At 39.1% G+C, this 15,471-nt stretch overlaps 1 protein-coding gene across 6 annotated transcripts in view; it reads left to right on the forward strand.

Moving 5' to 3' along the window:
- The first annotated feature begins 28 nt into the window (after positions 1-28).
- The window catches only part of ATXN7L1 (ataxin 7-like 1), a 123,626-nt gene continuing 108,183 nt past the window's right edge, over positions 29-15,471 (forward strand). For 5 of the 6 annotated variants that reach the window (XM_010580882.1, XM_010580881.1, XM_010580889.1 and 2 more), the window contains exon 1: positions 29-297. In XM_010580882.1, coding sequence (XP_010579184.1) covers positions 279-297 — 19 coding nt within the window. In that variant the 5' untranslated portion in view covers positions 29-278. The remainder of the gene's footprint in view (positions 298-15,471) is intronic. The other variant, XM_010580890.1, reaches the window with a different exon arrangement.

Below are 15,471 nucleotides of genomic sequence, written 5' to 3' on the forward strand. Positions count from 1 at the left end.
GAGGATGCGCGGCGCGGAGGGGCCGGAGGATGCTGCGGGGGGGGGCCGGAGCGTGCTGCCGCGGGGGGCCCGGCGGGTCCGCTCCCTGGCAGATGCTCCGACCATTGTGCTTTTGCTGTCGCAAATAGAAACACTGCTCACCTCCTCACCTCTCCTCCTCCCCCCGCCAAACAATAAACGCACACCTCTGTGCCCTCGGCGCTTCCTGACTCTGCTTCTCTTCTGCAGGTGTAGATCTAGAAGAGACTGGAAAGGAGGGTGGAAAAAGCAGGGAGGTTATGAGGCTTAATAAAGAAGGTAAGTGGATAGTGCTGGCACACCTCTCTACCTGTCTGTCTCTTGGTGGCTGTGGGTGACTGTGGTTTGGCCTTGACAGGGTAGTCTAATAGCATACGGATCTCTCTGCCGTGAAGAATGTTTCGGGGTTGGATACGCGCAGGTGACTGTCGCTGTGTCAACTTCTCCTGAAGTACGAGGATAACAGGTGTATGCGTGCGACTGACAGACTTGGTAAAAGATGAGGCAATTTTAAGTCAAAAGACAACTACACATCAGTGGCCATATTGGATTTTTTTCAAGGACCCCATCCCTTGGTGCAGTGTTTCACTTTCTTCTGTGTGAAGATAAGCATATAAACCCATGCATCGACTTTAAACGTTGTATTATCATTAGCGACTGTAGTGTAAAAACATTTTCACTCGCAGAGAGAAATGGTCTGTTACGATCTTTGAGTTCATTCGCTTTAGCTCAAGTCACGTTTTATTCTTTTATTCTCACTGCTGAGTGTGACTTGCAGTCAGCTGAGGGGCCAACGTATAATATTATCTTAACGTGAGGCTAAGCCACGCATATTATGCAAAACAAAATATAATAGGTCATTTTGGCCATAGGGTTTTCTGGTACCATAAGTATGAACAGGCAAATTCCAGGCTAATGGCATTTGCTAATATGCCATGTCTGACACAGTTCTGTCAGTTGCGGGAGGAGAAACTTTAGTGGTGAGCGTAGGCAAATCAAATTTACACATTTCGTTTGTGACGTGCGTCCTTAACGTCATGCGGGGGTAACACCTAATGCAACTAGTGAAATGGTTTGAGACGTATTTTCATACAGCTTTCTGTTTGTTTCTGTTCTGTTAAGAAAGCGGTGTACATATACAACTCTTCTGCCGTGAGAAACATGTCTTGTGAAGTCAGTTCATAATGAGTGATCCCATCATAGTGAAACTTCGGTGTGACTTACTGATGCTGAGAGAAATCCTGCTGTTACCTGTAATGTCATCATATATATTCTGAAATGATGTTAAGTTTCTCGTTACGTTATAGTTTTCATTACACGTGCGTTCAATTTTGAGCGTCTTGGCAGCTTAAAGGAATCTTGTGTTTTCTAAACAAGATCTTGAAGAAAGAACGAATTAATCAGTGATGTAGACTTGTGTGATAAACTATAAAATTACATGGAGGACACATTAAATAAAATTATTTAAAATACCATAAAACCTCCCTTTTGACAGACCTTTATAGCGATGCCAACCTTGATTGTGTCCCTGTCTTGATTATTAGGTGCCTGAACCTCTCTATTTTGTGAGCCCAAAAATAAGTTAGAGGCAGAACTGGGATTTTCATGTAGTATATTTATAGGTAAAAGGTTCAAGGCTCAAACAGTTTGTATGTCTATCAGTAATGTTGAGCATACATTTGATTCAAAAGTAATCAAAAATCGTGCTACTGGAGCTTGGCCTTCATAAGGAGTTCAATTTGTTGAGATAAAATTTTTTGCACCTAGAAGTCCTTGAACACAAACTCTTATTATAAGCTTATTTGAGACATAAAGTTCAAAGCACATCCCTACTCCTTAGTCATACATAATATGCAAATTGTTTCCTAGAACGAGTCAGTTTAGATTATCAGCTCTAGTCTCTCATTGTTTGTTTCTTGGGGGGTTAGAGACTCCATCAAAGGAGCTCTATTTAAACTCACTATCCAGAAAAATTATTTCCAAAGTATAATGTCATTGCTGACGTTATGATAGTGACAGGTGTGAAGCACTTATTAGCTTTTATAGTACTTGCATTGTAATACAGTTTAAAAAACCAAAACTGACTGTTATATTTAGAAAATAAAAAGCTTTAGGAATTTTATCACTTCCAAGTAGTAACTTGCTTTGGATCACTTAGAAAGAACTTTCATGAAGTTTGAATAAATTAGTATGTGTTGAAATATTTCTACCGTATTCACTTAAGCAGTCTGTTAATACAGGTGTTTTCACCACACCCATCTGTGTGTCTGAACACCCACTGTAAATATTCCTTAAGCCTCACTATCCTTATTAATAAATGTGGGGAAAAATTTGAAGAGTTAGATTGGTCTGCAGAAAACATCGCTCCTATACTTGCAGAAATGCTTGTGCATTTATTTTGATCTTGCACACGTCTGTTGCGTGATGTGATGACTTTTTTTGTCTGCTTTGTTCATAGACAAAGGGTCGTGGTTGTGGTAGGTCTTAATCCCAAACCCAACTCATTTTTCTTTGCAATCTTACCTATTTGAGCAGGCCGCCTTATGGCATTTGTGGTGCCAGGAGGTCATAAGCGGTGTCTTAGAAAAATCAGACTTTACTTGTATAAGGTAACTGGGGAATGATGGACAGACAAGACTTTAAGTATCATGTCCTGCTAGATAAAGATAAATCTGATCTCACCACATTTACTTTTTGTAATATTTGTCTGCGTTTTGTCAACTTTAGTCAATGTGACCAGGTTTACGTGGCCATTCCCTTGTAAGCAGTTAAGCAAGGAGCCTTTTTAGACTAGTGAAACTGTGTGTGGAGAACATGGTGGGGGGAAGGGGTGGGAAGACGATGGTGTCCTCCAGATCACGACAAGGTGTTTCTCTTGGTTTTGTAGAAAAAATTATGTCAGATGTCAAAAAGTGCTTCCAGCTAGCTTCATCCCTGCATCGTTGCCTCCTTTCTGGTTGTGTACTATATGTGTTTAGAGTGACAGGCTCTCTTCCTCCTCCTCTTGACCCAGGCAGGGACCTGGGAGGCAGCATTCCCCAGTGGTAGTGGGGAGAAACGCTGCCAAATCTCTGCTGCCAAAGTGGTTGATACTACTTAGCACATCCCTGGGCAAAGGGGTTGCATTCTGGCTATGCTGTTCGTTTCCGTAATGCAAGAGATGCACCGAGGCCATGTGCCCCATCTTTAGGGCAGAAGTAAAGATGAAGAAATATTGCTCGCTGCTTTCCTTTATTCTACAGTGTCTATGTAGGCAGCACAGAGGGAGAGAAAATTCCTGAAGGTTTGTTCAGTTTTGTAGATGGAATTGCCTTTTGCATGCTAATACTCACTTTATGTTTTCCTTTAGCAAATATGGTATGTCCATGGTTGACTTTTACTGGCATGTAGATTTGTGGAGAGGGCATTACAAAGTTGCAGGTGTTCACAGAAAGTGAAAAATTTTATGCATAAATGTTTGGGCCAGAAAAAAACCCAACTTGTCTGCTTATCTAATCAGGGAACAGAAACAGTATTGTGTAACTTATCTGACAAATCACTACCAACCAACCGGCTTAGCTAAAAGAGGGGTTATCAGAATTGGAGCAGCATTTAGAATTTATATTGAATTTTTAAAAGTTGAATGGCATATATGAAGAATTGGAAGATTTTCTTGTAGATAGCATGCATAGTAAAAGGAGTCTATACTGGTTTGACAATTTGTGTCCTGTAAAAAGTCACAGTAACTGTATGCCTGAGATAGATGCAGTGATCTTTTATTATCAGTCATAACCTCTAACTGATTTTAGATTAATTTTGGAGGCGTATGTTTTACTTTATACAGTATTTAAGAAAATAATAGAAGGATGTCATTTTTTTGGTTTTACGTACAGAACTCTTATTAATACCAGTTTAGTAAATGTGCAAGCATTAAGTTCTGTGAGTATTTCTAGGTAGGCACAGGCTGTAAAGGAGCAAAATATATCCTGTGTATCTTCGTGAACTACAGCAGGGTTAAATATGACCTATGGGATTTAGATCTATATCTGGGTACTTGGTGTCATAGTCAACTTCAGTTTCTCAGTTCAGTGGGTTTGTGTTATTGAGGTTTCAATCTGATAAAGTGTGTGTTTTGTCTTAGATAATCTTTTCACTAACCATACTGACTCATTGTTTAACGTTAAGGATGTTACGTAAAAAATTCTGTTCTGTTTTTCTGATGTTGTGTTAAAATTACAGATTTTCTATTATTATTGCTCAGCCCCAAACTTCACTGTTTTACTTGATGATTACACATGCAAACTGGAGTTTTAGATCTATTGGATAGTTGTTTACAATATATTTTTTCTATTTTGACTTCCCACGTAAATATCTGATGGAAAGCTTTTTGGTAAATCCTTTGGCAACATCAGAACAAAATTAAAGGGATACTGATTAGTTTTGCTTTTGGTATTTTCTTATTTTTCAGAATATTATCTTGATGATTTTATCATTCTTCATGGAAAAATAAGAAGTTAAGGAGGTTGGGCGATGGTAGGGAACACTTGTATAGGAAAAAAAGGATGTAGCATACAACATTCTACATTACGAAAAGCAAGAGGAAGAGAACCAAAATTATTTATGAGGAGATTGTGAAAGAAGACAAGACAAAACCAGCTGGTTAATGTAAGCACAGGGATTGGAGTTGATCTTATTATTTATTTTATTATTTACTAGTGGTTTGCCAATGATGCTGTTTGTCTCCTTTAAAAACATATCAAACAAAAACTTAAGAATAGAACATTCTTGTTTTTCTTAGCCACCTTCATCTTTTACCTTTTTGTGGTGGTAGGGAATGTTGGAATGGGCTGAGAGGGAAAGAAAATTATAACAAAGTTTTAAACACATACCCCAAAAGAAGGAGGTGAGGTTATTGAATTTAGACCACCTTAGCTGGTTAATTTGCGGTTGGTTTTGGTTTTGGTTTTGCAGTGGACAAAAGAGAGGGATGAATGTTGTTTAATTTTCTTTCTCTTCCCTATAAGCTAATAAGGTCTTCCAGAGATACTGGTTCTTAAACAGATGTAATATTCAGGTGGAGCTTGATGCGTGAAAGAACTGAGAATCGACAGGGTAAAAAACTGTGGCTGTTGTCAAGAGAAACTTTTTCTTACCATTCTATCTTTATGCTAGGAATAAGAACAGTGAGCGAAGGTCCTCATGGGGGTTTTCTTTAGGATGAGAAAAGACAGTGGAATTGGAATTCTGGTGTGCATTCTGGTGTTTAAATGCCTGATCAGTTCAGTATATGATACCTGACTCCAATATTATTTCCACCCCCCACCCCCCCACCCCATGGACAGCTTCTGCAGGGGGGTGGCGTGGATCCTGGTTGTGGCTGTCACCTCATTTAAAGTATCTCAAGAAATGGTGACAGAGGAAGAATGAAACATTACATATGATAGTGCCCAGAAATATAGTCAGAATTGTAGTTTATCCTCATAGTTACACAGTTGTTTTCTGAAACCTATGGTTTTGTTTGTCAACCCTCACACTGGATAAAAAGAGTGGCATAATGGTAAGGTTCTCTGATCAGACATTCTGTGTTTTGAATCAGGATTTTGATGTTATTCAATATGTATCTAAACCTGTTGTGTTATAAATGACTTCTTTAAAAATTCTGGGTTTGTTAGGTGGCACATATCTTGATGGAGTTCAGGTGATATTTCTCCCAGTATTTGTGCAACAGTTATTCTCCTGTAGTTTAAGGTACCTCTTTCAATCGCTGGGCGGGGAAACCATGTGTGATTTTCTGTCAACTGACAGCAGTGTCACTAAAGATGTGTATCCTGGCATTCCTTGTACTTGCTGTAATTTATAACCAGACTTGAGAAAGAGGGAAATGATGTGTTTACTAGAGTGTACCCCAAGCCCTGTTGTCACTGCAGAAAGTGAAATGACATCTTGTATCTAATTTTGATTGAGATCTAAAAACACGTGTGTTTTCTTGTTGATCTGCCACTGCATGTGGTTAACAGTTTATAGATGAAATACAGGTTTCCATGTATAAAAAAAGACTACACAAGAGTTGAACCATTCCCACTGTGAAATGGAGTAATTTCCTTGAAATGGGCCTTTTATTCTAGTTAATTAAAAATTAGGTCATTATCAGGTTCTGTTTTACCTTTGGAGCAAAAAATGTTAGCCGTTTAACCAAGGCTGAGGTATATGAGATGGAAGCAGTGGAAGATCCTGTAGAAAACATGTTTCAAATCACATTTTGTGTGGAACACAGGAGTCCTGTAGGCAGAAAGCCTAAGTTTCTGATGGTCCTAGTTTAGATTTATAACACTGCATGCATTACTAAGAAAGATCACCTTCAGCAAAAATAGTATATCAATATGAGTATTTCTTAAAGAGTTAACTCCATCATAAGGTTACATGAGTGCCATGACAACTTCTTATTAAGAATAATTTTGGAATAACTATCAAGAAAGATTTTCAGTTTGTATGGTCATGGATTAAGTTACTGAATCTTTCCGTCTTCCAAGTTCAACTTGGTGCAGAAGTTCTTCAGCTAGTCCTTGAAAAAGCTGATTCAGGAATTAATGGTGCAGGATGCCAGGTGAAGCTAGTGTCTTTAGGTGATTTATATGCCAAAAAACTTGTGGTGATTGCTGTCGTGACACAGTAAGGGTGACAGAGGTGTCTCAGCAAGTCTATAACAAGAAGTCTTTGATGGTACTCTTGCTGGATGAGAAAGAAAGATGCTATGTGGGTAAACCAATCCAATTTTTTATCGTAGTGCTGTGCAGCTGTCTAAGCTGACTCGAACTGGAGATGGAATCCAGCACAGTTACTTAAGACCGATGTGGGGCAGAGGAAAACCAACTATTGCATGCATCATTTCTCTCTTTTTCTTTTTTTTTTGTCCCTTTCTATGGTTGAATGTTGATGATTTTAAGGGAGTGGGTTTGTCGTAACTTGTTGTATGGCTTACTAAAAGTTATGCTTGAAGGCCACTGAAGTTGCTGGAGGAGTGGGCTTTCTGATTGCTCTTGGCCTTGTACTCAATAGAAACAGAGATGTCTTCCTTACTTCTGAAATGTTGTGTTTATTTTTCAGCAATTTCCTTTCATGTTTTACTAAGTTATATTAATCGTACAGCCCTTAAGCCCAACACATCTTCCTATTTATCTGTATTCTTGACAGCAGTTAGAATTTGGAATTATTTGGTCTTCCTGCTTTCTGGTTTCTGTGTGTGCATGTATTTACAAAACGAGTGGTGTTTGGCAAAAAACAAGTGGAGTTTTCCCAGATCAGAAAGAGCATCAGCCAGAAGTAGCAAAGAACTTGAAGACAAAAGTTCTAGGTTCTGCACAACTTCTGGTACCAATGTACGTCTAGTGCAGTTTCACTTAATCCTCAGACCCCTCCTGAATCATCTGTAAAACGGAAGCAGTTGTATTGTGACAGAGCTGTGCACAGTACACAAGGGGTTTAGGCTTGCTTCCCTTTCCGTTCCCTTGGAGCAGGTGTTCAGCAGAAGAGACAGAAGGGTGACTGATGAAGTAACATCAAGATGTAAGAATGACTGGCAAAGGGCAAGAGTTCATGGGGTTTGATTCTGTGTGGTGATCTTTTCTGTGCTCTTTGTTTGTTTTAATTTTTTTCTTATATACAGTGTTTGATGTTTTCTGTTCAGTCATTCTTTTCCTTTTCCTACTGCAGGGGGCTAGATGTAGGAGGTGGGCAAAGACTGGGAATTTGAAGTTATATTTGGACTGCTAACATCATACAAGTAATAGTTGTTGACAAGTTTGTTGGATCAAAAGTGTGTTCTCTAGCAAGACAAAACAGGATGGGACTGGACCTCTCCAGTGGCAGAATAAAGTGACTTCACCTTGTCATTGTTCTGAGCTGAAATGGTCAGAATGGAAGCAGAGGTTTACAGAGCTGTAAATCATCCTGTGTGTTCATCTTTGAATCTCTGATGAGTATTCTGTCCTCAGGTGGCCTTTGGGCTGACCACTTGTGATTGTCCAGATTAGATAGATTATCAGGTGGTAGTTAGCATATCCAGTTATTTTTTAAGATGCTCTTAGTTATGTCTCATTGAGACAGGATGCTACTGATGGTTTAAATCTGAAAAGTTTGTTGGACCCATGCCACCACAGCAACTACTGACAGAGCCAAAACCTTGTTTGTTTGGGGCTGCTAATGGGGACAGAGAACAATGATCTGGATGAATATAAGTAATTCATCTGTTACTGCCATGATTAGGGAGGCAGTATTATTATTTGCATGATCTTAAGGCCTAGCATCCCCATCAGAGACTAGATACTTCTGTGCAGGGTACCAGCTCAGGGAGGAAGGGTGTGTGCATGTGCGTGTTGTGAAATTGTTGTGCTGCAGAGAAATAATTTTTTAATATATGACAAAACAGGAGTTTTGATATTGACAAACAAAAGCACTTAGTTGCTCAACATGATAGGTGGTAGGCTTTAGCCTAAACTAAAGTGGCTTTCTTAAAACCATGGCAAGGAAAGCTTTAAGGTGATGTTCAGAGGGCAGTGAAGTAGTTTTGCAAGAGCTTGGAAGGTATTCTTACTCAAGTGTGGAAGTTGGCCTGAATGAAAATACAGACTGGTTGTTAAAAGCTTAGTAAATGGATACCGACTTCATGGGCCAACTAGAAATGTGAGCAAATGGTGTGACAGCAAGTAGGATGTGGACAGTATAGTGTAGGTAAGACAGAGGAGCCTGGAAAGCAAAGATGAGTTGTTTCCAGTGTGTAAAGTTGGAATGGAGAATTGTGCATAGAAGGATGCAGAGAGGATAATGGTAGATCAGTATGACAATATAGAAGAAAGAACTTTTGGAACAGTGTGAACAAGCAGGATAATGTTTGTCAAGACGAAAAAGAAGAAAATTTTAGTAACTAATGTGAGGTGAAGGCCCAGGCAAACCTTTAGCTCTGAAGATGTTTAGACAAGACTTTGTCCTAAGGATGCAAGACAGGAAGAATCGTTCAGGTTTAGACATAGCCTGAATGAACGGATCAAGAGAGAAGTCATTGTCAAAGATGACATAGTATTTCATATCTGAATGATGGGCAAGATGATAATGCTGTCCACAATGATCAAGAGAGGAGGTGGAGAAAAGAGGGTGGGAGAGGTGAGATCTAAGTTCTGTTCTAGCTGTATTGAGCTGAAGCTGACAGCTACTCAGTGACAAGAGGTGTCAGAAAGATAGACGGAGGTTTTTTTGTTTAGACATAAGTCTATTCTATTTGAGACCTATCTCCTCCTTAGGAGCTGAATTTGTGGATGAAATTCCCAGACATAAGGGAAGGGGCAAAAGATGTAGCCCAGTGGAGCCCTACTAGAAGACAAAGGAGCCTCCCAGTGACCTGTGAAGGGGTTGGTACAGAGAGGAAGGGAAGCAGGAGAGGGTAGAGTCATGGAAGTCAGAAGAGGAGAATGAATGCTTCAAAAAGAGAAATGTATTTAATTTTTATGAAGAATACACAAGGGTTATGGAGAATGGAAATTATTTTGACATTGCAATAGTAAAAGGTTTTTAGACATTTTAGACGTTTTAGTGAAAATAGTTTCAGTGTAGTGCAAGAGACAGCTGAAGGGAGTTCAGGATGAAGTTAGAGACAAAAGTGTTATTTGTTATCAAACAGTTCATAGTGAGCTTAGAGGTGAAAGGATAGAAAGAGAAGTAGTGTAGAGAAGCACAGGGTCAGAACTAGATTTCCAAACATAGGAAAGACTGGCTGTCCCACTGTTCTGTCAGAGCAAGAGGAGAAAGGAGATGTGAGGTATGGGGTGATGTGAGTGAGGCAAGTGGAGAGTGGGACAGATGTGTTTCATATCTATGGTACGAGGAAGAAGGGAGAGCTGTAAGGAAGAGAGAGAGAGTGGGAAGGGAGAACATGAAATTATTATTATGTTTTCTGGCTTTCTCTTGGAATAAATATTTGCATTCTATTGTGGAGAAAGAAAGGGATACAAGAGAAAAGGTATGAGGAGTGAGTCAAAAGTAGGAGGAAAAAAGGCTGAAATTGCAGGTGTGGGTTCAGCTCAACTGGAGGAATGGTACAGCTTACTAAGCAGCAGGAGAGAGAGAGAAAATGTGCAATAACCTCATTTCCAGACTGGTTTCCTTTTCTACTGCAAATTCTAGGAGAGGCAAGAATAAAGCGAAGGAAATGGATAGTTAAGATGAGCATGGGTTCAGGATTGGTGGAGTTGGACCTAGTTGTGGGAAGGAAAGGAAAAAAAAAAAAAACCATCAAGGGTGGAAACAAAAAGGGCAAAAAATATTGTGTCAGTGAGAAAGAGGGTGGAGTCCTGGGTATCAGAAATAATGGGATGGGAATAATGAGCAGTCCTGAGAGAGGAAATTGATGCCATTCAGTATATGCCAGGTCAGCCTTTAAGTCAGGTTCACAGATGAAAGTTTCTTTTGGAGATGACTGGAGAGAAGACTGATGGCAGTTTGTGCTATCTGACAGCCCTATGCTTGAATCCATAACATGCCTTTGAGAAAGTTCAAAGCCTTAAAGAGCAGCAGCATTTTGGAGAAATCCAGACAATATTGCCTTGTCTCCAAGGAGAGAGAAGAGTGTGTAGACCATGGCTCAAAGCAGAATGCTTCCATGCTTTGGTGACTGGTCATATCTATCACATCTCATGATGGACATGAAAGTAGTTTGCTTGCTCGTTTCTTGCTCAGTAGTTCTGTTCTTTGCAGTGCATCGTAAGTAGATAATATGTCTACATGATCTATCACGTAGTGATACTGACTTGTGCTTCCTGCTTCCAGAGCCGAGACAAGGCCATAGGATTACATTATCATGGACTGGGCCCTGGCTAATGTCATAGTGCGCAGGGTGTATCATCAGCGCTTGGGTGCGGTGCTGCAGTAAACATGGTTGTATGGCTTTTGCTTGTCTTGCAGGGCAAAGCAAGCTTGTTGCTGTCTACGTGCTACAGGCAGGCATGCTTTATGATACAGCCTTTTTTTTTTTTTTTCTGAGAAAGCAGGACTTAATGATTTTTGAGGTGTTACGTGGAATGGCTGTTATTCGTGATGCAGGCTCCTCAGTGTTTAAGAAGTTAATATCAGATTTTAACGTCTCTTTAGTAGCTGTAAACATCTCTGGAAGGAAAGAGACGGGAAGAGGAGAATGCTACAGGAAAGAGTTGTTCACTCACACACAGAGGATTGAGCTGATCCTTTGACTTGGAAGGTTTTATCCATTACCTTGCCTTTCTCGAGCAACTTTCTGCCTGTCTCTGTATGTTATCAATGTTCAGTCATCCCAACAGCTTATACATACTGTCTTGCAGAGTTACTGAGAAAAAAAGAAAACAAAAAAGTCTTCAGATTTTCTCTTCAGGGTCTCTCAGGGCTTTTTGTGCAATATCGTGAGGGTTTGTGCTTCTAACCTGTATTCATGCTTTCGTTTTATTTTTGGCTTTTTAGAAGACTTGGAGAACATTGGGCAAATATACTAAGAAACTGAATGCATGGCAATGGAAAAATATAAGGAGAAATAGGAGAAAAAATGTTTCAGCTCTTGAAATTATGGTGAGCTGTGTGTATAGCGCTTTTAATAGAGTCTTTGTACATTCTGTGCTTGGTGTAAGTTTTCTTCAGCTACTCTCATAATTCACAACACACTGGGTGTGAAAGTTACCAAGTCTTGTAGGTATTTAGATTTTGAAAGAGGTAATGCAGCTTTACATATTTTTGGGTTTCTTGTTCATCAGAAAAAAATATTCTTGATTGCATCACTGAAGGAGGGAATGCTGCAAGTTTTATTTTGCAGCATTTATTATTGTTTCCAGCTTTTCAAGATATTTGTCACTATTCTGACTGTTTGTTTTCCAAGCTCTTTGGCATATCAAAGCTATTGTAAACCTTTATTGCTTTCCTGGAAGTGTGAATTTATCCTGAATATGAGGTTTTGTGGTTGTTTTGTTTTTTTTTTTAATTCCTTGTTATTAAGTATATATTTGGGAAGGTTCTAGAGATGTGTAATGTTCAAATGATGTAACGTATAAAAGTGGTGGCTTTAAAAACCAGTAAGATATGGTCTATATTTCAGAGAGCTTACAATGCAGTTCAGACAAAGCCATAAGCAGTGTATGTTGTGAAGACAAAAATCAGTCTATGAATGTCAAAAAATTTCATGCAAGCAGCTATTTTAAGGAGGAATTTGAAGGAGGTAGAGGATAATTATTGATGTGGAGGAAAGAGGCATCAAAGCTGATAGTATAGCACACAGGAAAGTAATGTATAGAACAGATTTCTAGTGAAAGCAGTTTATTTGTAAAAAATAAACTCTCCCTGTTTTGTTAATACTGTCTTACTGTCTCAGAGCTGGAAAGTGAAACTAATTGTAATTGCCAAACGACAAAAATAACATAAATATTGGAAGATAAATCTTAATCTTCCTTAACTCTGTTCCCTAAACATGCCCTGTGTTCTCCAAATACTTAAACATTCCCTTTCTTGTTAGGCTTCAACCTCATCTGTTCTCTTGAATGGTGCCCTAGTTTTGATACTAGGCAAAAAGTGAAGAGAAACTAACACACTGTGTGTGCAATAACATTTGTCATTCTTTCATACTCCTTCTTCTTCTGTATTAGTTCTTTTACGCCCCTTTGTTTGTATATTACAGGATCAGAGGATAAATGACATGGGAAATTCTAAGCAGCTTTGACTCTTTTTATGGACTTTCCACCTTAGAGTGAATCTGTTGTGTCCAAATGCCTCTGAAGTTTGAATTTATTTCAGGAGAACCCCTTGAATGTGGGCCTTTCATGGCAGATTTCTGATGTACCATGTGCAAGCATAGAATGCTAGGAAAAAAATACACAGAACAAGTGCTTTTAAAAGCTTGCTCATTTTAGTACTATGAGGTTGTGAGAGAGAGACTTTCCCTGTGTTCAAAATCATGTATTAAAGCTGCTTTGAGTAATAATCAAGGCAGTGTGTGTATATCCAGAGGAAGGGTATGAAATGTGATTCATGCATACAGCCCACCTATCAGTGTGAGGAACGGCAGAGGGAGCGAGTGAATGGGAAGAAATCATGAGAATAAACAAGTTGACTACTGATAATGTTTATAGATCACCTTTCATTGGAAAAAGGCCCAAAGTGTTCTACCAGCTATGTGCAGAAATTAATCCATTTGTCATTGAAAGGGGGCAGGGGCATCTCTGAACACAAATATGGCTGCTGCTGAAAGCCTAATCCTACCTGCGCTGGAATTAAATGAAAGAACGCTGAAAGCCTGCTGTGTACTGACAGGGTGTAATCCAGTCCTCACTGAAATATGTTACTGCATAATGATTTGGAAAGGAAAGGAGCAATACCTTGTTTCTAGATTACAAAGAGAATACAGGTACATAGAATGTATTTATTTACCAAAAAAAAAAAAAAAAGGCAAAATGATCAAAGCTTGTTACCTTTGCCTGTGACAGGTCATGGCAGGCTTTACTGACTAGCACTCTGTTTACTGGTTTCCAAAAGGTAATACTCCCATTGGCACCAAATTTTGGTCATTAAAATTAAGCACTGATCAAAGACTGCCATCTTTCAAAATACATTGTTGGGGTTAATCGTTCTATCAAAGGACAGATACCCGAACCAAGCTTATGAGAACAGGCCAGTTCTTGTACCAAAAAACCACAGTGCTTCACTATATTTTAGCAAGTCACCACAAATACTAGTATGGTGCTTTTCTATCATTTTAAAATTACTTGAAAGTAGAATTTTATGTTAGTGCTCCAAAAGCTAGATTGCTTGCCCCTTTCCTGTGCAAACATCACTAGCATCATCTTTTCTGCACCTACTCTGCCAGCAAAGACCATGTATACTTTACCAGATATGATCTGATAGGATCTTACAATCTCTATTCTGATTTTTTTTTTGTCAGTTTGCTTTTTTGCCCTGTTTGTGGAAATGCTTAACCTAGATATTTCATGATTTTACTTGGGTTCTTTTTTCATCCCAGATAGGAAGGGAAACTAGCTAGTGATATAGTAATAATTGTAGATTATAAGTGGCAATTAATTTTCACTACATGGGTAGATTTACAACATTAGCAAATCCTCCATGACTAGCCTGCAGCTCTGCCTTTTGTCTGGTAGAATACTGCCTCTAGCCTGAAGCAATCTTTCGTTGTGCCCACCGGATTTTGCTGAAAATAAAATCTGCTGTGGCCACCCAGCACCTCGAGGTGAATATACAAGTGAGCATCCAAACACCATAGTGCAAAATAGGCTGGGAGTGTTGAGCTTATTGAATGAAATAGTAGTTTAAAGAGGTAGCTTTAAATTGGGTAACTATTACATGATTGCAACATAATCTTTTTCTCTGCAGTTTTTCACTTGTAAAATACAGGCACTGAATTCATACATTCCATCATACATAAAGCTTATGCAGTTGGGGTTAAAAAAAAGCATATATATTTTTCTTTATAACAAACGGAAGTAAATTTGGTCATTGTCCATTCTGAATTTGTTCTGTTAGGAAGAATTTCTATCTAGAATATAAGTAGGGATGGAGGAATTACCTTAGAGGGTTGATTAATTGAAGTATTACTCCCTGTGCAAAGCAGTCTTGAAGAAGGCTGAAAGTGCATGACTGGGAGAGTAGGAGGGAGGTGAATACTACTGCTTTTTATACATGTTTACTGAAATACTGTATCCCAGTTCTGATGTGCAATCAGGTGTTGGAAGAACTGGAAGGAGTTCAGAAAAAATCTACATTAATTTGAGGTCTGGATAATCAGCTTTAGAATGGAAGATTTAAGAAGCTCAATCTATTTATCAACAGACAGTAGAGGCTACCTGATAAGTCTATAAGTACTTAGACAGGGTGAAGGTATCTGACAGTTAGATGGTTCTTTGTCAGCTAGATTAAGGGGATTCTCATGGCTGAAAGCTGAAGCTAGATCAGTTCAGACTAGAAATAAGGTACAGTTTTCTAACGATACAATTAAATAGGAACAGCTTATCAAGGGATGTGGTAGACTCTGTTGCACAAAATCCTCGCGTAAGGCCCTGGTGCTTTCCCAGGAAGCACCTGGTGCTTTAGGCAGCCAGAAAGCTTGTGTTTGCAGCTAGAAAAATGTGATGAAATTCTGTGGCCTGTTTTAACATAGAAATTCAGTACAGATCATAAGGAAGATTTTTGTTCTTAATTCCTGTCATGGTTTAAGCCCAGCTGGCAAGCAAACACGTGGCTGCTCGCTCGCTCCCCTGCCCCAGTGGGATGGGGAGGAGAAAATATAACGAAAAGCTTGTGGGTCGAGACAAGGACAGGGAGGGATCACTTGCCAGTTATGGTCATGGGCAAAAAATAGACTCAACTTGGGTTAAAAAACTAAATCATTTTAATTTGTTACCAATCAAATCAGAACAGGATAATAAGAAGTAAAACCAAACCTTAAAACACTTTCCCCCACCT

The sequence above is a fragment of the Haliaeetus leucocephalus genome, unplaced genomic scaffold (assembly GCF_000737465.1).
Source record: "Haliaeetus leucocephalus isolate CR32 unplaced genomic scaffold, Haliaeetus_leucocephalus-4.0 Scaffold751, whole genome shotgun sequence".
Classification (NCBI taxonomy): Eukaryota; Metazoa; Chordata; class Aves; order Accipitriformes; family Accipitridae; genus Haliaeetus; species Haliaeetus leucocephalus.